The sequence below is a fragment of the Schistocerca gregaria genome, chromosome X, assembly GCF_023897955.1.
Source record: "Schistocerca gregaria isolate iqSchGreg1 chromosome X, iqSchGreg1.2, whole genome shotgun sequence".
NCBI classification, from domain to species: domain Eukaryota; kingdom Metazoa; phylum Arthropoda; class Insecta; order Orthoptera; family Acrididae; genus Schistocerca; species Schistocerca gregaria.
The window spans coordinates 307,108,469-307,130,618 of record NC_064931.1 but is presented as its reverse complement, the minus strand read 5'-3'; the positions used below and the strand labels follow the sequence as shown (position 1 = coordinate 307,130,618).

At 35.9% G+C, this 22,150-nt stretch overlaps 1 protein-coding gene across 2 annotated transcripts in view; it reads right to left on the bottom strand.

Annotated features, from left to right (window-relative positions):
* Positions 1-2,773, bottom strand: part of LOC126297512 (protein inturned) — a 229,004-nt gene extending 226,231 nt beyond the window's left edge. The window contains exons 1-2 of one of the 2 annotated variants that reach the window (XM_049988398.1): positions 2,603-2,773; positions 1,750-1,913 (exon numbers count right to left, since the gene is read on the bottom strand). In XM_049988398.1, the coding sequence (XP_049844355.1) occupies positions 1,750-1,813 (64 nt within the window). In that variant the 5' untranslated portion in view covers positions 1,814-1,913; positions 2,603-2,773. The other variant, XM_049988397.1, reaches the window with a different exon arrangement.
* Between the last annotated feature and the right edge of the window lie 19,377 nt (positions 2,774-22,150).

Below are 22,150 nucleotides of genomic sequence, written 5' to 3'. Positions count from 1 at the left end.
GTGTGCAGTGGAGAGGGTGAACTGTTGTGGAGAACAATGTTTTGTTTGTGTTGAATGCTTATGTGGTTGACATGACAAACTGAACTGTATCATAGATCCGGGTCAAAGTTAGGTTGGAAGGTGATAGTTTGGTTGTATGGTAGAAAAACCATGACAAAAAACTGTTTTTAGGGTTTCATACCTCAGTCTGTAAAATCGTAACACTTATAGGATTACTTGGTCATCTGTCTGTTAAGACCCCTTTTTTCTCAAAAATGGGTAGAGGTATCAAGATGAAATTAATGTCAAATACTACAGTAACTTTCCCGTGTAAAAAATTAAGCTCATAAGTTAATGCATTCAAAAGAAACAGATATTTATGTTACATATTTTGATACCTGCAAACTCACTCATCAAAACAAATGAGGTGTCATTTATGTAGGTCGAACATTTTTTGAAATTTCAAATTGGATTTGAGAATATCTACAAATCTGAAATTTTGATTCTGTGAAATAAATGAATAGAAATCTTCAGTCAAATGGCACAAATTTCTTTCAAAATGTGTCGTGAGGGACAGATCTGTAGCATAGTTGGAGGCTTAAATTAAGTTGGAAAGTAACAGTTTAATTAAGAGTTGCTGAAGGTAATGAGTAGGTAAGGATAATAAAGGATACACAGTGCTAATATGTATCTGTTCTTTGGTAGGCATGGGGTGTGATTATTGGGAGTTAACTGACACGGTAGTATACATCATTACCATGATTGTGATATGACTGACTGACAATGTCACCAACAACACAAAATGTCAGCAAAATAAAACAACATACTAACAGGACTTTTTCGTGTAGTTAATGAAATAATCCATGGGTCATATCTCCAACATGATAATGATCTCATTAGTCTATCGGCGTGGTATTGCATTTTTAACTAATGCCCAATAACTGCTTTGACTGCCCTCTAAAAGGAAATAGATATATATATATATCTGCAGTACTTGCTGGTTCCTTCCTTTCTGAAGTGATGCATGCAGTTTCGTATTTACCAACACAGAGTCCCTCATATGAAGAGTAATGAAATGTAGTGCATGTAGTAGCACTGACAGGGATTTGAGCGTTGGTATTTGAATGCATAACAGAGCTGAGTTTTCATGCACCAGCAACATGATGATTTATGGTTTTTTTCCACACTATGGAAGCTATTCGTAATCTACAGATATTTGTGACATAATTTACTGTTTCTTTTTTAAAGGAAACACTAAGTAAATTAGAACGGTGTTGCAACTCTAGACTTTCATTTGAGAGTAGCGAAGTATAAAACCCAGTAGGATCATACAGAAATAGGTTTTTTATGGATTTCTTAAGTCACTATGTTTAAAGCCGATACAGGTCCAAAAAAGAGCATGGCAACTTTAAGCCCCTTCTCTGTCCATCTGGACTCAAGTTTTCTTCCTTTCAATATAAATATACAAATGTGTCAATACCTCAACAATGTATTTAATATATCATATACTACAGTATAAAATGTCCAGAAGACAAATAAATAAATAAATAAAACAAGATGTACATTAAAACAGAAAGTTCAATAACTTAAAATGCATTTTTAGTTCTCTCACCGAGACTAGGTTATCATGATTATTTTTAAATATGTTGTAACAGTATATTTGAGTCACTAAAAAAAATCGGTGGGTTAGCCAATGTTTTAAGTTTATTAAGTACTACAGATTAAAGCAATAGAAGCATGGGCAGCAGAAGTGTCACTTATGTAACATACTTTTGGTACTCCGTCGAGTTGCGTGTTGTGGAATACTCTCTCTACTATCTGATTTTGCGATCATGGTCAAGGAGGTACTATTACCACTTTCTGATGTGCACAGAGATTCCACAAAGAAAACTTCCCCTTTTCCATTTATCTCTGTTTCCCATTCCAATAACGACCTATATGTACAAAAAACAATCAACATAAAACAAATCTGGATAAGGAATACGATTTGTTGGTATACTTATTAGTTGTAAAGTTTACCCATCATATTCGGAATCAGTATATGAACTTGCACTCGAAACTGTGTCTGAACCACTTTCGTTCCACCAATCAACAACATTATTACATGATTCCCCCGAACTAGTACTGGTTTCCCCCAAGCACTGTCCATTTAGTGACAAATATTCTTTTATTATCAGAGAATCATTTTCTCCCATGTTATCCATTGCAACACTCACATTGCAGGGTAATTTTCACTACCGAGAATAAGGAAAAAACAACGCACAATGGAGAAGCAACAGCCCCATAGGATTTGCACCTTAGATACGAACTCCACACTGTGTTACCGCTCACCGCAATTATTTTCCATCTGTTCCAGAATCAGTGTCAGGTGTGTTATTAACTAAAATCACAGCTGATTTCTCCCCATCTACTACATCAACTGACTGGACTTGTTCACCAATAACTTACTGACACATGCCTATACGAAACACCCATACACATAGCTATATTCAAACATACAATTAACAACAAATCATCAACTTCAACGACAAGCACCCACGCCTCCACACAACTGCCCCAAACATAAACAAAACACAACAGCTGTCAAAGTACTACCATCAGAGATAAAACATAATAATCACACCTTTGCTAGGATGTTACAATCCGAGGAGGTTAATCTGAACATCCTTGCACTTTTCTCATAGAGAAGGAATATCTCTGGCGTGAGCATTGTGTTCTACGCATGTTGTCAACATTATGGTGGATTCCCACTTGTCGGAACGTCAAGTAACCGTCACGTTATTGAGCGTTCACGGTTAGAGAAATTCCTGAGCATTTACACTAAACGGCAACTCCGAAAGAACATCGTGACGTCACAGCTGATTCATAAAATATCCACCAGAGGCGCTATTTCCTAGTTCATTGTAGAACGCAATAAAATCCCGAAAATTAGTTTAAAGCAGTTTGCAATGTCTGCTGTTGCACTTCATGATGAGAAACAGGAAAAGCGGGCAAAAAGAATTAGTGTTAGAAAAAAATGTTAAAACATTGAGACTGTGAAGGGGAGTTCCACACTCTTTACAGGGAGGTGGAAGAGGAGGAGTCATCGTTCCACAAATATTTCAGAATGTTTAAAAAACAGTTGTTTTACCTATTGGGCAAGATACAAATAAAAATTACGAAGGCAAATTAAAGATTTAGGCGTCTGATGTCACAATTGGAGAAGCTGATGGTTTGCCTAAGGTATGTCTAGATAGGCCTTTTTGCTGAACTCAACAAAACACATATGGAGGTGCTACTTGCCGGCAGCAACAGAGAAATATCACGTAACTCCGTCAATGGCCCGTTGAAACACTCTTCCCTAGGAACCTTCACTTGACGTGACATGTCAATGACATTCCGTTGATGGGATGTGTGACTACCATAATTTGAACTATAGAGGAGAATCTTTCGATGTGACGGTGATGTTCCGTCAAGTGTGAATCTATCTTTAGACTGCGAGTGGCGTGTGGTCTTGGGACGACGCCGTTTGTTTATGTTTGCGGCAGAGTTCGAAACATCTAATATTACACGTATTTGTTGAATTTTCATCATTTGTTTATTTGTAACAGTAATAGAGAATTACTGTAGTTGGTACAGGAGAAAGGGAAATACAGGAAAGGAGAAAAAGTTGCCTATACCGTATTGTGCTGTTTTGAATAAAGGTTTTAGATCTATTATTATGTGTAGGATTGTTGGGCAAATCTCGAGCCATCTGCAGCAGCCATTTCTTGGTATTTGTGCATATAAATGGTAACAAACCCACAGCTTAAAAATAGCCTTTTCTTTAACAGTGGTGGCTCTCAAAAAATACTGATGGAAGTTAGGCTTTTTCCTTTTTATACTTTTCTGATTGCCCACACCTGCGTAATTTATGCTCCGTTTATTTGTTTTAAACTGAAATATGCTTACCATATGGTACTACGTAACATGATGGAACAGTTTCATGTTTTATTCAAAATCAAAATGTTTGTGAAATATTCCACTCTTGGTTGGATAGAATGTTTCACATAATTGAGAGTGAATGTGTGTGTGTGAATACATACCATGAACAGCAGTGATCCCAACTCACTTCCCTGGGGCACATCCGAGGTTATTTCTGCATCTGTGAAAAACTTCCAATCCAAGACAACAGGCAGTGTCCTCTCCACCCAGAAACCCTCAGTCCAGTCACAAATCTAGTTTACTAGTGTATGTTACATCTTGTAGTTCGCAACTGCCTCGTTAACTACTACCATTTACTGAATCTCTTTGAAAAAATGATGAAAACTTCTACTTTATTCTAACCCAAGAACACTGTAATTTTAGTACACGAAAAACCATATGTATAAAGTACATATAACAGATAACACACACGTGGTTGGCAGAGACTTGCGCTCTAGCCTATAGAATCATTAGTTCTATCATGGTTTGCAGATAGCAGGCTGCACACACAACTACTGTTACACTAGCAAGCCATGTGTCCTCTAGTGGCAGAATCAGACACAAACTTCATGCATGAACTATGAAGCAACTCTCACTCATATTTGGTGATTACAGCCCTACTCTTTCATTATGAAGAAGTGAGCACTGTGCTCATGTCCATTTCTTCTGTCTTTGATGCTGGTTGTTCAATCATGCAGTGCACTGCCACTGGTGTGTACGATTGGAAGTGGCGTGCGAGTGAACAGATGTGGCGCCTGTCCCCCTGTGAGAGACCATGTGGTAGGACAGGTGACCCTGCATGGGTTCCATTTTCATGTCTGAGTTCAACCCTGGTGAAGGAGTTTGTGGTGAAGGTGGCTGAACAGGTGGCGCTGGCTGCAATGGAGGTGGCAGCAGAGGAGGTGGAGGAGGAGGTGGAAGTGGAACAGCACGGTAGTTGGGACCTGCCTTGGCCCTCAACAACGGAAGGGGGCACACACAGCAGAGGAGAACGGTTGTGAAGGTATCAGCAGCCGCGATGGAGGTGAGGGCGCCCGCCAAGACAGAGGAAATGGCCAGGCAGACTAAGGATGCAAGGGTAGCAGATGTGCTCCCAGTGCACAGCAACCCACGTGAAGTAGTAGCTGGTCGAAGTGTGACGCCCTCCCTTCAGCAGTGTGGACAATGCAGAGGCGTTGACCATGGTCGTACTCGATGACTGCTGGCACTCATTTCGGTTGGGGTCAAAACCATGAGCCCCAACAGCTGTGCCACACTAGCAGCGTTGCAGTGCCAGTGTAGGCAGATGTCCTGGCATCAGTTGAAGCAGATGTATCAGAGTTCAGGGATGACGGCCATGCAACAACTCTGCAGGACTCTTTTCACTAACAGGGGTAAACCAATAAGAACTAATGAACCAGTCAAGAGCCATTTTCTGTGACACATCCAAAAGAAATTTATTCATCTGAAACTTAAATGATCACACTAGCCAGTTTGGTTCTCTGGTTTACTGAAGGTGGAAAGGAGGAGCTGTGATATTGCAACCACCATTTTTTTCATATAAAAGACTTGAAATTCTTGGGATGTGTATTGGGGGCCATTGTCAGTAACTAACGTATATGAAAGACCTTCTGTTGCAAAATTTTTTGACAGAGCTGAAATTTTTGTAGCCACAGAAGGAGACAGACAATACACCATGTGCTGCAACATAGAATATGCATCAGTTACAAAAATCCAGTAGAAATTCAAGAAAGGTCCCGCAAAATCTATATGAATTTGTTTCCACGGCTACTGTGGAGCTGGCCACAATGACAAAGATGCCTGGGGAGCTGCCTGATGGATGGAATCCAGTGGACAGGCCGTCACAACTTGCGCTATTTCCCCATCAATGCCTTGTCAGACAGCATATCTGCATGCAAACCCTTTCATTTGTGACACACTCCAGTGGTCCACATGTAATAAACGCATGCCCTCATGCCAAAAGGTGTATGGGACTACAACCTGAGGAGCAGTGTCGTCTGTAGCTAACAGCAGAACTCCATCTCAAACAGAAAGACAACTTTGTAACGCAAAACAATTTCCTTAAAGATCAGAAGCATAGCCTGGAGGTTTTTCCAGGCAGTTATGTTGTAAAAAGAAACAACTTTCCTTAAAACAGGATCTGCGTCTGTAATTTTAGAGCTAGTAATAGGAAAACCATCAACAGCATAGTCAGTCTCCACATCTAAATGAAAACAAAGCAGTTCCTCTTCACCAAAGTCTCGATCCAGACGACTTGGTAAAAGATAAGATATTATTACATAAGATGCCATAAAATTCCTTCATGTGTGTCATTTTGCACTTCCCTTCATGCTACAGGGTCTACACCTCAACAGATGATACTGAGGATCTAAAATAGATATTTTGGAGGCAACTATGTTGTGAGTTCATGTAGTGTGCTTTGTTGGTGGGTTAGGGGGGCAGAGGGGAGGAAATGTGTTACATACATCTTCAATATTTGGGATACATGTGGCTTAGTAGTACATTTAACGAGCGATCCGTCTTTTTTCTGTTATAATTAGTCTCTAATGTAGTGGAAATATGTATATTAATTGCTCTAACAATATGTCAAAGTTTTACCATTAAGCAAAATTGTGCTCTAGCCTACAGGTAAGAAGTAAATAAGTTCCCTAAAACTGGATAAAAATACGATGAAGAAGCAGGTGGAATAATCACTAATATGCGGCAAATTCAGTATTTTCTGGGACAGTTTCAAATACACTGGCTTGTTATTAAGTCGTTTTGCGATGCTGGTGGTGGCAAAAATTTACCACAACAAACTCAACAATACAATAAAGTGCATATCAAACACAAAGACAGTGGTGCCTGTCTCAGATATAAAAAAATGAGTGCATCTGGACTGTGACACTTGTTGCATAGAAGCAAAAATGCCTCTTCATTTTTCTCTTCAAAGATAAGAGTTCTGTTTATTCCAGGTATCAAATGCAAATTCTTATGATGCTTATGAAGTGCCTATACCAAATCCACGCCACCTGATCAAACAAACTTAAGTAATTGACGAGCTGCCATAGTGTGACAACAAATGCAAGGGAGCAACATGTCTAAACCAAGTTTTCAAAACATTCTGCAGAATATTTTGTAGAAGAGAAAAGGAAAGTTTGTTCCTCACACCTTGACTCCCAAACAAAAACAACAAAGCATGGACGGACTTGATGTTATGGATGTGAACCTACAACAAAAAGGCAAAGTGCAGAGAATAACATAAAGAGTCTATGCCTTGACGAAAAACCTGATGTTCAACCCAATGTGACATGTGAATTGAACAATAGTCGAACAAGGGCTTTTTCCAACAGCGCCACATGAGTTTATACTAAAGTAGGGGGAGGCTACATAGTTGAACCAACAAAATTAACCATCTTAAATTTTCTTTTTCTTTAGTAAATTCGCCTTGAAAATTTTTGGATTGACAGGGTGGAAACTGTGGCTGCCAATGGAGTCAGTTAAACTGATTAAAAATCCAATTTTAGGGGCCATGCTACGAAACAATATCAAGTGCGACAAACAACTAAAATCAGTTGTAGAAGTTCAGTGTAGTTTTGAGGCGCCAAATACAGAAATTTCATGTGACCTATTTTTGACTATGCATGGGTGTATGACAGTCACCCATCTTCAGATTTAGAAGAGGACATTAGAAAAAAAAACAAAGTTTTCCTGCTAGATTTTTCACTGACCCAAGAGTCTTAACCAAGGTATTTACTGTTATTATATGATAATCTTTAGAAGAAAGAGGATTTTCATGTGGTAAAATACTGTATGGGGAATTTCAAAGTATCAGTTTTCAAGATGGTCTATGAAATTATCTTACTGCCTTCACTGCACGTAGCAGCATTTCCATAGGCAACGAAAACTTGCACATGCATCCTCCTACCATTGTCCTCAGGTGCAAGTAAGTTTTCCCACACATACGATCTGATTTTCCCCTGGCGCTTTGTTGCAGATGGCGCCAAGCGAAATTAGTTATGCCTTCATAAATATATTAGTGCATAATTATAGCTCAAGAGCTCACAGAAACTTAATGAAAAGAACAGTATAACATAAATATTGAGCATGAAATTTGATATTTCGTAGGAATCTTTTGGGGCATCAAATGAGTTAATAAAAACGCTGTCAAAACATGGCGAAATGTCGTTCGAAAACATAAATGAATGAGTAAAAAAGACTTTTGAATTCCTTTTGAGCTATATAAACACATCACAAAAAGTTTTGCATCACCCCGGTTCCAAGAACTGCTGAAGACAGACGTTGACTTGTGGATATTGTATCACAGACACAGTCCCTTTCACTCTTCAGAGATGTCACTGAACTCCCCCAAACATGTAAACAATCATGCATGGGCAGCGTCTATTAGATAGCCGATCAGTTCCAGTCATTCCACCAGGAAGGAGGTACACGGCTCATGTTGTCTGTAGTTGAACTGTGCCTAGACAGTCAATACGGTAGTTCATGTCCACATTGTTACTTTGTGCCAGGAAGGGGTGTCAACAAGGAAAGTGTCCAGGCATCTTGGAGTGAACCAAAGTGATATTGTTCGGATACGGAGAAGATACAGAGACAGGAACTGTCGATGACATCCCTCATTCAGGCCGCCCAAGGGCTACTACTGCAGTGGACGATCGCTTATTGAACTAATTATAAATTTCCTCAACAGTTTTATTTGTTTTCTCTGCAATGAGTTACCTTATTTGCTTAGTGACTGTAATGTTACTGTAATCAACAAAGGGAATTTTTCCCCATGAGTAACACTAATGGGAAAGTCATTGTCTAGGCTCAGGAAAGGTATTGATTCTAAAATGCTACTCTGAGGAATTCCTATATTAATGTATTTTGGTTCTGTTAAGTATTTTAATAAAACTTTGGACTTCTTCAGATATGATCAGAACCAATAATGAGCTATTCTTCTCATTCCTAATTCTTCTAGCTTATTTACTTGAATCCTATGTTCAGCAGTAGCAAAAGCCTTAGAAAGATCTAAAGAGACACCTTCATCAAGAGCATTAAGTAACACTTTTGTGAATTCTGCTACTTTAAGTAGCAAACAGTGGTGCACTTGAAAGGTTGTATTTATAGAAGTAACTCATTAATCTGTCTTTTGTAACTACTATTATTTTTCAGAATGATGATAGCAGGGAAATGGGCCCAATATCTTTCTATATCTTCTGCATTACCTTTATTAGCAGAGGTACAACTCTTGTATGTTTTAAAGAATCAGGAAGGTTCCTTCATCTAAAGGATTCAATTGTTACGTTTGTTAAGGGAGCTTGTATACTCTTTATACACTGTTTCAGCACGAGTATTGCTACTTTATTAAAGTCTACAGACTTTTTATTTCTTAGTTTTGTACAGTTCTACTAACTTCAAGCTCTGGTCATCAGTATCATCATTGTACTTAGTGTATAATTATTTACTGACGCCCTATTTGTTCTGATCACTTTTGCTGTAATTTTCTTATAATACTTGAAAAATGTTTCACCTTACCCCCTCCAGTAGATATGTACTAGAGTTCCTAGCGTATTTTAACTAAAACTGTAATTATTGTAAACAATAAGGAAAAGGACAAGAAAAATTGCGAAATTTCGAAGAAAAATCACGATTTTACTAAAAAGTTAGAATTTAATGGTTAAAAATGATCAAAAATGTAAATAAATGTTAACAACTTTAAATCAGCATTTTTCATAGTTTTTCAAGCATTTTCATCGTTTTTCATACATTTTCATAATTTATCGAGCATTTTCACCAATAATTTTGAATTATCTTCGAATGTTCGCTTCAGTTGCCCAAAAACGTTTCAAATACTTGAAATAAAAATCGTGAAATTTCAAGCATAAGAGTTTCAAATCATATTTTCATTTTTTAAAGATGCTATGTCATGATATTAATTATTATTTCCTTGTTTTTCCTTTCTTCTCACTTCAATATTTTTATCTTCAAAAACTGAAAAACCCATCGAGTTACTAGTTTCTAACATTTGTTTGCAACAGTAATTTTAAATTCATTATAGAGCTCAATACAAATTTTTCTACATTTTTGTGTTTAGAAAATTACATGTAGTAATAGTGTATGAAATATCTATTTCTAGCTAATTATTTTTCTTAAACAATGAATTATTGTATGCATCATTGAGTTTCTTAAAGTAGAGACTCCACTTAGACAGAAAAATATTTAACAAAGACAATTTAAATTCTTTCATTACAGAAATATAAATAAAGTTTAATATAAAAACTTAATTTATTTGTTATGGAAATATAAAAAATATTTCTCTTATTAAAGGTTTTTGGTATAAATGGACACAAAAAAACAAAATATGGCCTGAAGCCTGCTTATGTTGTCACCACAATTTAAATTCAAAACTAAAAGAGTGTATAAATGTGTTTAATAATTTGGATATAGACTAAGAACTGATTACAATAAAATTTGTCTTATGATGATGAAATTGAAGAATGGAATAGACAAAGATTAAAAGAAAATGATAATTTATAAAAATCTAAAAAATTAAGGGAAAATTTAAAACTTTTAGAGATATTCTTAAGTTGAACATCATATATTAAATTATTTCACTCATATACTAATATGTAGATAATTGTATAAGCTGGTATATTAGCATCAAAATTAGCACGTAATTTCATTGATATTTTGTACTGCTACAATATTTTTTTATGTTTCATATTTATGACATAAGTAGGATAATTTTTAATAAAATTTCATGGATTCATATCAGTAATTCTGTAATTCGATTAAAATTATGAAATGAGTCATAACCTTTCAAAAAATTATCTGGTAGAACTATATTCCCCTTGTCTTGCGGAAAAATTTATTTTTTTCCATTTTTAAATGTTAACTAAGTTATTTAACATGATTATATAACGATGAATCAATCATTTAGTTATTTAGAGTGAAAAGCAACAAAAATAAAATTAGATGCATCTAATTCTGTTGAATTACAATAATGTGTTACAAATATCTCAAATTTTTATTATCATGTAATCCTGTTATTCCAGTAGTCTGTTAGTCATAAAAAGAAATCCAAATCTCTGGATTTTTCAATATATCTTCTCATTCTTCCAACTCACAATTACGTTCATATTTTACTACTGGAACTCAAATTTCCATTTTCTCTGCTATAATTTTTCCCTCTTTTGGTAATGTATCTTTTATTTCGACTCCAAAATCATTATAAGCAGCCCAACGAAAAATAATATCATTTGAACTTAAGCTCCAAGTAAAAATTACAGTTAAATCTCCTTTCCACATTATTTCTTTATAATCTTTAAAAACTCCACCAACATCTGTAGTGTTTATAATACTTCATTCATCTTTCTCGTTATTTTACAATTATTAATTGTGTTCTTCCATATGAATTTTATCATAAAGAGAACGAAGTTAGTGTAATGAAACTGATGATGAAATAAATGGATGTTCTACTGTAGATAAAATATTATTTTCTTCCTTCATAGTTACACAATCAGGCAGTTTTGCTATATAGTTATTAATTAAATTATTCATTATATTACCGCCATATATTAGATAATCTGTTCAATAAGCTGTAATAATTTTAAAAATCTTGTATAAATGCGAATGATTTGGCTGTAGCTAGCCATTGCCAATTATTGTGTTAATTTCTACATCTTTATTAGGAGTATTTAGAGTATTTTTACTTTTACATTCACTGGAAAAGCTGATAGCTCTCAACTTTGTTCATTTATATTAATAAATTGTATTAATTCAGTGACACCTTTAAAGTCAATTAAATTATTATTTTCTTCAAAAAAATTTCTTTGCACTTCCTCATTCTTATCATGCGTTGGAATGAAAGAAGGATAATTCAATTCATAACTTACTGGTGCACCAAAATCAACATTAGGCTTAAATGAAGCAATAATATCACTTTCATGATGCAAATAACCATCATGTTTTACAAACATTCCATCACTTGAATTAAAATTGGCTTTAATTATTTGAAATGGTATGACTTTTGTAATATTATTAGTAATAATGTTTTATTAACTTGAATAATTTGATTATTAAAAGCAAATGAAATTCTCCAAATGAACTTCTTATGCTATCTTTTACATCCATATAAAAATAGAACATCACTTCCAATAGTAACTCTATAAAAATTTCATGTATTTTACTCTAAATAGTAATTGTTCTCGTAAATAAATTTTTGTAAGGTTTTTAAACAATATTGACCAACAGAAATTTCTATTGTTACTTCATCACAATACAGCTTATTACTTTTTAAAGAAATATTTGAATTTAAAAAAGCTGTATGAAAACTAACAGAACCAACATTTTTATAACGGTCTCTTATAGGTACAGTTAATTTTTTAGAGAGCTGATGAATTACAGCTTCATTGAAATAATCATTTAATTTATTACTAATATGTTATCATTAATTAAATTACAGACTGGGGCCCAAAAATTAAAATTAAAGAAAGGAAATCCAAAAAATTAAAAATTGTAATCTTTTACCTGATCCAATGTGATACATAGTAATTTATCCAAGCGGATTCAATCTTAACTAACTCCTAAAAACTGGAAAAGTGAAATATCTTACTGATACTTCGACCAAGCAAAAATCATTGTAACTGCATTACAAAAAACAAGATATACAGATGAAGCAGTATTTGAATCAGAAGAATATCACATTCTGAAAGGAAACCCTGGCAGGAGAATAATGAAGAATGTACTTCAACTGGGCACAGGTTTTATAGTCGATAAACAAATTCGGGGTGCCATCACTGACTTCAGCTACAGAAACAACAGACTTTCCACACTTCCCTTTAGGAGAGAAAACATGATTTATACCATGGTCAATGTACATGCTCCCACAAATGAGACTAATAGAACCAACCCAGAGCAAATAGAAGAATGTTGGGAAGACCTAAGAATGTTATCATATTACTTGGAGATTTCAATGCTCATCTAGGGAAAGAGAGAATGATCAGAAAGATAACTGGGAACTATCCAGCACACAACAGGACTACTCGGAATGGCGAACGACTAGTGGAAATTTGTAAGACTTTTGATCTGATAATGAAATCAACAGCGTTTAAATGCCTTCCAAGAAAACAGAAAACGCGAGGACTTCCCAATCCATTATTAGGAGAGTTTCAGCTTGACCATGTAGCGATATCAAGACATGCAGAGAAGGAAATTCCAAATACCAAAGACCTCTGGGCTGCAAATTTAGACTCAGATCACTTTCTATCCAAAAGAAAAATCAAAATTCTACTAAGTGCCCATCAGACTAAAAACACTACCCATCTTGTATAGTATGATACTTAGAATGAAACGTAGTACTAGCAAAGATTTTAAGGCAAGCATGAATCAGAAGAACTATAAAGGGTGGGCACAGTTAAAAGATGCACCAGCTGCATGGGATAGCTGCACTGTCTAGGGCGCCTTGTCACAGTCTGAGTGGCTTCCCACGTCGGAGGTTCGAATCCTCCCTTGGCCATGGGTGTGTGTGTGTTGTCCTTAGCGTAAGTTGGTTTAAGTTAGGTTAAATAGTGTGTAAGCTTAGGGACCGATAACCTCAGCAGTTTGGTCCCATAAGGCCTTACCACAAATTTTCAAAGATGCACTGTTTGACAGCACAAAGGAAACAGTTAACCTGGAGAAGAGGAAGAAACATCTATGTTGGTCGGTAGAAGGAGATAAAGCAATCGGAAAGCGTGGATTGATCGGTGCTCTCATAAAACACCAGAAAATATAAAGAGCTTCCAAGAAGTGAGGAAAGCCACTGCTAAAACTATCAGAAATCTCAAGAGGAAATATTTGCAAGAATTTTTATCTAACCTAGTAGAAAACTTCCAGAAGAAAAACATGCGAGACTTCTATAGAACATTTAAGACCAACTTAAGTAGATATGATCCTCCAAACCTCAGCTTTAAGAATAAAGAAGGAAAGACAGTGTATGGAGACATTGAAAACAGTCAGATCTTGGCGTAATACTTTGAAGACCTCCTGAATTTTGAAGCTCCACTTAACACATTCAATTACAATGAGAAAGAACCAAACCCTGACTAGGAACCACCAACTAAAGGAGACATTAAGAACATTTGAAGAACCCTGAAAAATGACAAAGCACATGGGGCAGATGGGATCATCGCCCAACTCGTAAAGTATCCAAACGAGAATGTCTTCATAGAACTAACATATATTATACAATAAATCTGGGAAGAAGAGCAGCTTCCAGAAGGTTGGACATCGGCATGAATACACACTACACACATGAAAGGCGTTGAGACGGAACCTGGAAATTAAAGGGGTGTTTCTTTAATACCCGTGACCTAAAGGTATTCCCAAAAGCACTGCTAAATAAGTGGAAGAACAACTAAATCCATAAATTTATGAGTACCAAGGAGGTTTCAGAAAGGAGAGATCATGTGCAGAACAGATCCTGATTCTAAAACTGATAATCGATTATCAAAATCAGAGCAGTAAAATTTTTTTGCATACATTCATAGACTTCAAGAAAGCCTATGATTCTGTAGACAGACACACAGGAGATATGAGTTTGGATAGAAATTCCAGTGAACTGGTTAAACAGACCCTAAGCAACACAACATCCAAGGTGAAGTTCAGAGAAAAGCTGTCAGAGGCCTTTAATATTAAAACCGGAGTGAGACAGGGAGACGGAGTCTCTCCTTTGTTCTTTTATTGTGTCCTCAATAAGGTGATCAGAGAGTGGCGACAAGAAATGAAAGGACTGGATGGAATACGACGGGGGTGTAAGAACAAAGGAGTACCAGTAGATTGTATAGCATTCACAGATGACATTGTGATCTTGTCTGAATCACTAGAAGAGTCAGTTAAACAAACCTCAGAACTGCAGAGATGGACAGCTACAGCAGGCCTACATTTCTCCATTGAGAAGGTATAATATATGACAAACATCACGACAGCTCCTAGATGGATGACAACAGAAGGAGGGAAAATCAGAATGTGGAGGGATTCAAAAACCTAGGAGAATTGATAGACATTGGACTGACCGAAAAAGAAGCAATGGGAGCATGAATAAACAAAGTGAACTTAGCATATAAAGTATCAACACCTACAATAAAAAGAATATTGCGATAAATGCGAAATTGAAACATTACCAAACAGTGATCCGCCCTAAAGCTCTATATGCAGAAGAAACTTTCAACTTAGCAAGAACCTGAGTGCTCAAGAGGCTCGAACTGATAGAACAAAAGATTCTCAGGAGAATATTAGGACCTGGAAGAACACAAGGTGGTCAATTTAGAAACCGAGCCAACCAGGAACCGTATACCAGATAGAAAAAAATTCTGACATCATCAGGAAAAGAAGGAGCATGTTCTTTGGGCACACCCTCAGACTGGACCAGGGGAGGTTAACATGGCAAATCACACAATTTCTGATAAACGAGAAAACCATAGTACAATGGGTCCAAGAGATACAGAGAGATCTGGAAAAAATGAGAATACAGTAACCAAAGATATACAAGAGTGTGATTTTTAAATAAAATATTCAAGCCTTCATAGCTTTTGAGGACAGAACAAGACCCAGAACAAAATCATCTTGGACAGAAGACTGAAGAAGGTTGAAAAGTATGAGAAGGAAAGAATACTGATAAAGAAAAAATATGAGAAGAAACGAAGTTGAAGCGAATTAACTTTGTCCTAAGATGGCAAAAACGAAGGAAGAAGAAGAATTGATTATACCTTATACAGATCAGAGATACAACATGTACTAAATGAATATGAAGAAGAGAATGTGTCTAACATTAGAAAATTAAATGTAAGTGAAAGAATGGTGAACTATATTAAGAATAGTGCAGATACAGTCTTTGAATTAAAACTGTTGGTATGTTTAAATATAGTGATAATTTGTAAGTAAAATCTGAGGGGGCTAAATTAATTACTAGTGACAAGAGAGTGTGAAGATACAGATGGATTAATGAATCTATTAATTAAAAAAAGGAACACTATAGAGGACTTGTAAATTGATGATAATGATTGGGGCTTATAAATTTTTTATCTATATAAATGAATTCCAGCATAAATTATTCTTTGCTGGTATGTGGTAACACTAAAAATGAATCAATTAAAGTTAAAATAAATAATGAAGGATTACATGGTATGGATAAACTGTTGTGTGAAGCTTAGAAAGGGAAGAGAGAGAAAAAAATAGGTGGAAATTTCCTCATAACGTTAAGATACCTGTCATGAAAAAAAACAATTGAATATTTAATAGAAAAGATCAAGCTAAAATAAACACGAGAGAAGTTTTTAGCGATTATATTAGCAGCATTAAGATCAATTGGTTGATTAGCTGGCAGAGCACCAGATATCACTAAATGAATTCATAATAAACAAAAAAAGACAAAGAATTAACAGAACAAACAAGTTATAATGTAGCATTCAGATACAAAAAGTTTACAAAAATAATTAAGAAATAGTACAGACAATTATGAAATTTTTATATAAAAATGGTTAAACAAACGAAAATTAAATATTTTCGCAGTGTTTTTATGATTGATAAATTAGCTAATAAACCAAAAATTTTTGATTATATTCTAGTTAATTTAGGTATATGAAACCACATGTTATTATAAGAGAAATAGTACAAATACTGCATTTGATTCACTTGGGAGCAACATACCAAAATAGCTAGTTATATATGTAGGTCAAAATGAATTATATTACAATATAGAAAGAATACAACAATACATTGAATTAATTAACACTAAGAATAAATTGTCACAATCAAGAGTTTACAAAATTACCTGTAGTGATTGCCCTAGTTTTTACATAGGTCAGACAGGAAGAGCTTTATCAGCAAGACACAATGAGTATTTACCCCAAAAAGTGGAGATGGCACCTGTGGCTCAACGTTTGCAAAACATTTAATCAAAATGGCCCTTGCCCCTAACCCACTTCTAACAAAGAGCCAATAAGCCAGAGAGCATATTGTGTGTCACCAATGGAAACTTGTGTGCCATTACCAGTGGTCCCCGTCAGTAATAAGGATGGCATGTGGCACTTTTGTGTTGATTACAAGAAGCTTAATAAGACAACTAAAAATGACGTTTACCCTCTTCCACTAATCGACAATACTCTACATTGTCTGAAATGAGTTAATTTTTTTTCAACCATGGACATGTACTCGGGAAACTGGAAAATGGAGATAGATGGGGATGATCGTGAGAAAACTGCATTCATCACCTGTGAGGGCCTGTATGAGTTTAAGGTAATGCCGTTTGGCTTGTGTAAAGCATCAGCAAATTCTGAACGAATGATGGATAATCTTCTAAGGCACCTGAAGTGGACGATGTATCTCTGTTATTTAGATGACATTATAGTGTTCTCAGAGACATTTGATGACCATATAAAAAGACTGAAGGCTATTCTTAAGTGTCTCCAATAAGGCAGAATGAAACTTAATCCAAGAAAGTGTCTCTTTGGTACAAAAGAAAACAAAATACTTGGGTACCTTGTGTCAAACGAAGGTGTGCGGCCAGATCCAGAAAAGATGATATCTGCAACGGAATTTCCTATTCCTAAAAGCATTAGTGATGTGAGAACCATCCTCGGATTAAGTTCTTACTACCATCATTTCATGAAAGTCTTTTGTATCAAAGCCAGGCCACTCCAAGAGTTGTTAAAGACTGACGCTAAATTTATCTGGGGTGGTGCTCAACAAGATTCTTTTGATGTGCTGCGAAAAGCTCTGGTGATTGACCCTGTACTTGGTCTGTATGATGAGAGAACACCTAAAGAGCTACACACAGATGCCTGCGGATGTGGGATTGGTGCTGCTCTGGTGCAAATTTCGGATGGAAAAGAGAAGGTTATAGCCTATGCTTCTAGAACACTTACAGAAGCCGACAGAAACTACTCAACTACCGAAAGAGAATGTCTTGCAGTGATCTGGGCCATGTGCAAATTTCGACAGTATCTCTATGGAAGGCCATTCACAGCTGTTACAAACCATCATTCACTTTGTTGGTTGACAGATCTTGAGGATCCAACAGGACGTCTCGCCAGGTGGTCATTACGTCTTCAAGAGTATGACATTACTGTACTGTACAAAAGTGGAAGAAAACACCAAGATACCTCTGTCTCTCAAGAAACCCTGTGGAAGACCATCAAGACTTTGTTGAAGATAGTGTCTGTCTCGCTACATTCCAGGATCTCTCTGCTGATCAGAAGAAGGACGCCAAGATATCTCAAACTATGCTTGCCTTAAATCGGTCAGAGGTTGTAAAAGGGCAATTTAAGGTAAATATTGGATTATTTTGCAAGAAAAACTTTAATCTCTTTGGAAAGAGGTGGCTACCAGTGATTCCTAAACAAATGAGCTTAGACGTTCTGCAGAAATTGCATGGCACACCTGAGGCCAGACATTTAGAAATTATTAAGACATACGATATAATCCACAAGATATTTTTCTGGCCAAATTTAATTAGGAGTGTAAGTCACTATGTGTCTCATTGTCGAGAGTGCCAGAGGAGAAAGGCAGTTCCTCAGAAACCACCTGGCCGACTCATACCAATTCCACCAGCCGAAACGCCTTCCAGCGTGTTGGGGATTGACCTCCTCGGACGATTGCTAGTGGCAATTGACGGATTATTGTTTCCACTGATTATATGACAGGCTATGCCATTACAAAAGCCGTTAAAACAGCTGCAGTATCCGAGGTAACCAAATGCATCGTGGAAGACATTGTATTAAACACACTGCCCCAAGATGTTAATTACAGAGCAAGGGAAAGTTTTTCAATCGAATCTTGTGACAGAGATAAACCGTCTTTGTAACGTTGCTTATCACATGACGACTGCCTACCATCCGCAAACTAACGTGCTTACTGAACGCCTTAATAAAGCCTCTTAATAATGCCTTGGTCGACATGCTATCAATATTCGTCAGTGTTGAGCAGAGCGACTGGGATGAGATGCCACCCTTCGTGACATTTGCCTACAACACTGATAAACAAGACACAACAGCATTTACGCCATTTTTCCTGCTGCATGGGCGTGATGCTACTACGATGATGGACACTGAGTTTCCGTTACACCCTCATAACGTTGACGACAAATGCCTCAGCCAAATGTTAACCAGAGCTGAGGAAGCTCGGCAGTTAGCTTGACTTTGCACGCTGCATGCTCAAGAAAACGATCGCCGAAGGTATGGAGCAAGCCACTGCCCTATTGTCCACCAGCCTGGTGACCTCGTCTGGATCTTCACTCCTCTTCGAAAGGTTGATCTCTCTGAGAAGCTCCTCAGGCGCTACTTTGGACCTTATAAGGCTATAAGACAGTTTTTTGATGTTACTTATGAAGTTGATTTCGACCCCGACGCAAGATAATGAAAGATCAGAGAATCGTTCCACGTCTTTCAAATGATGCTCTATAAGGATCCTGTAACCCAGGGTAAATTCAAAGCTCCAGCGACAGAAAGCAAGCGGAAAGCTGACGAAGAGTGTAGCGGCAAAAGAAGTTCTAAGAAGATCAACGCCTGGCCGAGAATCAGTTTTCGGGAGTTGGAGTATGCAGGACTGATGACTCGTTCCCGGGCTACTACGACGCAACACCAAGATGCTGATCTCTTAAGGATGGAGCAAAGTCACAGAAGCAAGTGATTATCAGCGTGTCGTAGTAGTTATGATACTAAACTAGAGCAGGGAGGGTCGTAAGTTCAAAACTCGTCTTGAATATACAGTTTTAATTTCTGTATTCGGTTCGAGTACATTCTATAAGTATCCACAAATGTCAAGAATCATTTTAGTGGAATGTTCTGTAGCTTTATATATACTATATGTGTCCTGGCTGGAGGCAGTTCGCTCTGCACTCTTGTATGTGCAAGTGCTGAGTAACGCTTGGTTGAGTGAAGTTAGTGTTCACCACCCATCTAATTACATACTCTTCTAGGTGACGTTATTTTTTGGTTGAATAAATTTTTCTGACTTTGTAGACTACATCATAGAGTAGTTTTTACTAACGTTTCTCCATTAATACATAATTATAATTTTTTAAGTAATATTTCTGGTTAAAAAGTTGCATAAAGCCAACTACTGCAACATTTTTATAACCTTCACAAATATGAGTTATAATGTTTTTTTGAGAACTGATAAATTACTTTTCCTTTGGAATAAGGGGCTTATTTAATAATAAAGAAAATTTTAATTAAAGGGAGTAAAAAACGTAGATACTGGAACAGAAATTAAAAATAAACATTGTCTGCAATTACCATATTCTATTTTTTGTTCTATAACAGGACTAAACATTTGTGGTCAAGCAACATTAATGATTTCTAAAGGCGTTTTAGTTCCAGGATGGTTAAAATTAATCATTTATATATTGATTCTTCAAGTTTAGATCAATCAAAACATAAAGAATTTATAAAATTGGTTAGAAGATAGGAGAAAATATTTCGACAGAGTCTTAAAGTCTTTGACTTTGTTACTTATACTGAAAATAATCATTCAGTTATACCACTGGATGAATGTTAAGATAATTCAGTGGTTTTATTTCATGACTTTATTCTCAAAAAATTAAGATTTAGTTAATGAAATTTTTACTAGAGGTAGACACAAGGTCTAGATGACTGTTATTTATCCCAAATATTTTCAAAAAATCAGAACAATGAGAGGAACCTAAATTTTTAAACTCTTTTTTAGACGAGATTATAAAAATATAACACATATATGGCATTAGTTTGCTGATGGTTGTTTAAAATTCGATGAATTGTAAAGGAATGTGTGGTAAATGTTGGAATTATGATAAATAGGGTTAATTCCAAGAGATACGACTAGAAAAATTAAAGAATGTAAATACAGAAATTAAGTTAAATATTTTTAACAAAATAAAGCACAAAAATATAAAACCAAATATTTAAAAACATAAAGATATATATATGAGGAAAAATTCACATATAAAACAAGGAAAATAAAGAATCTGAAACATAAAAATGTAAAAACATAAACCATTAAAAATAATTTATTCATGTTTTTTAATCCTTATTAAATGTGTTTAAAATACGACTCTGAAGTTGTTAACATAGCTCAACGAAAAGGAAAGATAAAGGAAGTTTAGAAGAAGAGTTTAGAAGATGGCAGATACAACCTAGAACCAAATAAGCTAAATATAAGAGATGAAGCTGGCATTGATGGAATAGAAAAAATTAGAGGAGGAATTCAAGGATTCAGTGATGATGTGTTAAAAGTTGTAGAAGAAAATAAACAGATTGAAAAAAATGATTCCTTGTAATTATTATAAATATTTAGAGGAATTTGATGATACATCAGCAATTAAACTATAAGATTACACAGGATGAGGCAAATAAAAGTGTCTCAGAGAATTTCAGGTCATTTGTGCCAGCATTTATAGAGGAGGGAAGGAGCTACTCTTACTTCCAACAGGATGGTGGAACTATGCAATCAGCTGGCCAGTCTTTGGAGCATATTTACAAAATCTTCTTCCATGATAGTGTTGTCAGCAGAGGTGAAGCCTTAGCTGGCCACCCATTTGCCTGATCTGTCAGTGTGTGATTTTTTTGTGTGCGGATCCCTCAAGTGTAAGGTGTATCGCAACAACCCTCAACGTCTTCAAGAAATGCAGCAGAACTGTGCAGATGAGATTGCAGGACTTCCAACAATCAAACATCGATCCACCTTCAGAAACTTGCCTACAAGTACTCCAAAGCGCCAAGAGGAGAATAGTGGTCACTTTCAACATCTGCTATAGTCAGGTGAGCACTGCATTTAATTTTGTCTGTTGTGTTTGTATCCTGGTACTCTGCTCTCTGGGCCAGTTTCATTTGCCCCATCCTGTATGTTAAGTGCATCAGAAATACAAGATGCTTTGAAAAACACGAAGAAGAGGAAAAAAATAGAAAACAATTAAAAGATGAAGAACTAAAAAGTTACATGAGTGAAAATATGTCAGAATATATTAAATATAGTGAAGATTAAGTTTTTGGGTTAAGGTCAGTTGGGTTTAAACTGGTTGTTTAACAACTTCTAAAATTTAATGGAGATAAATTAACAGTTATGGAAAGGACACATGATGGTACAGATTATTTAATGTACATTTTAACTAAAAAGCAGATTTTTGTGGATGATGAGGGACACAAAAGTTAACAGAACCTTTTATGCAGACATATTATTTCATTCAGGAGCTTTATATTGCGGAAAGGATCTACATAATGTAACATTAAGTTTAGGA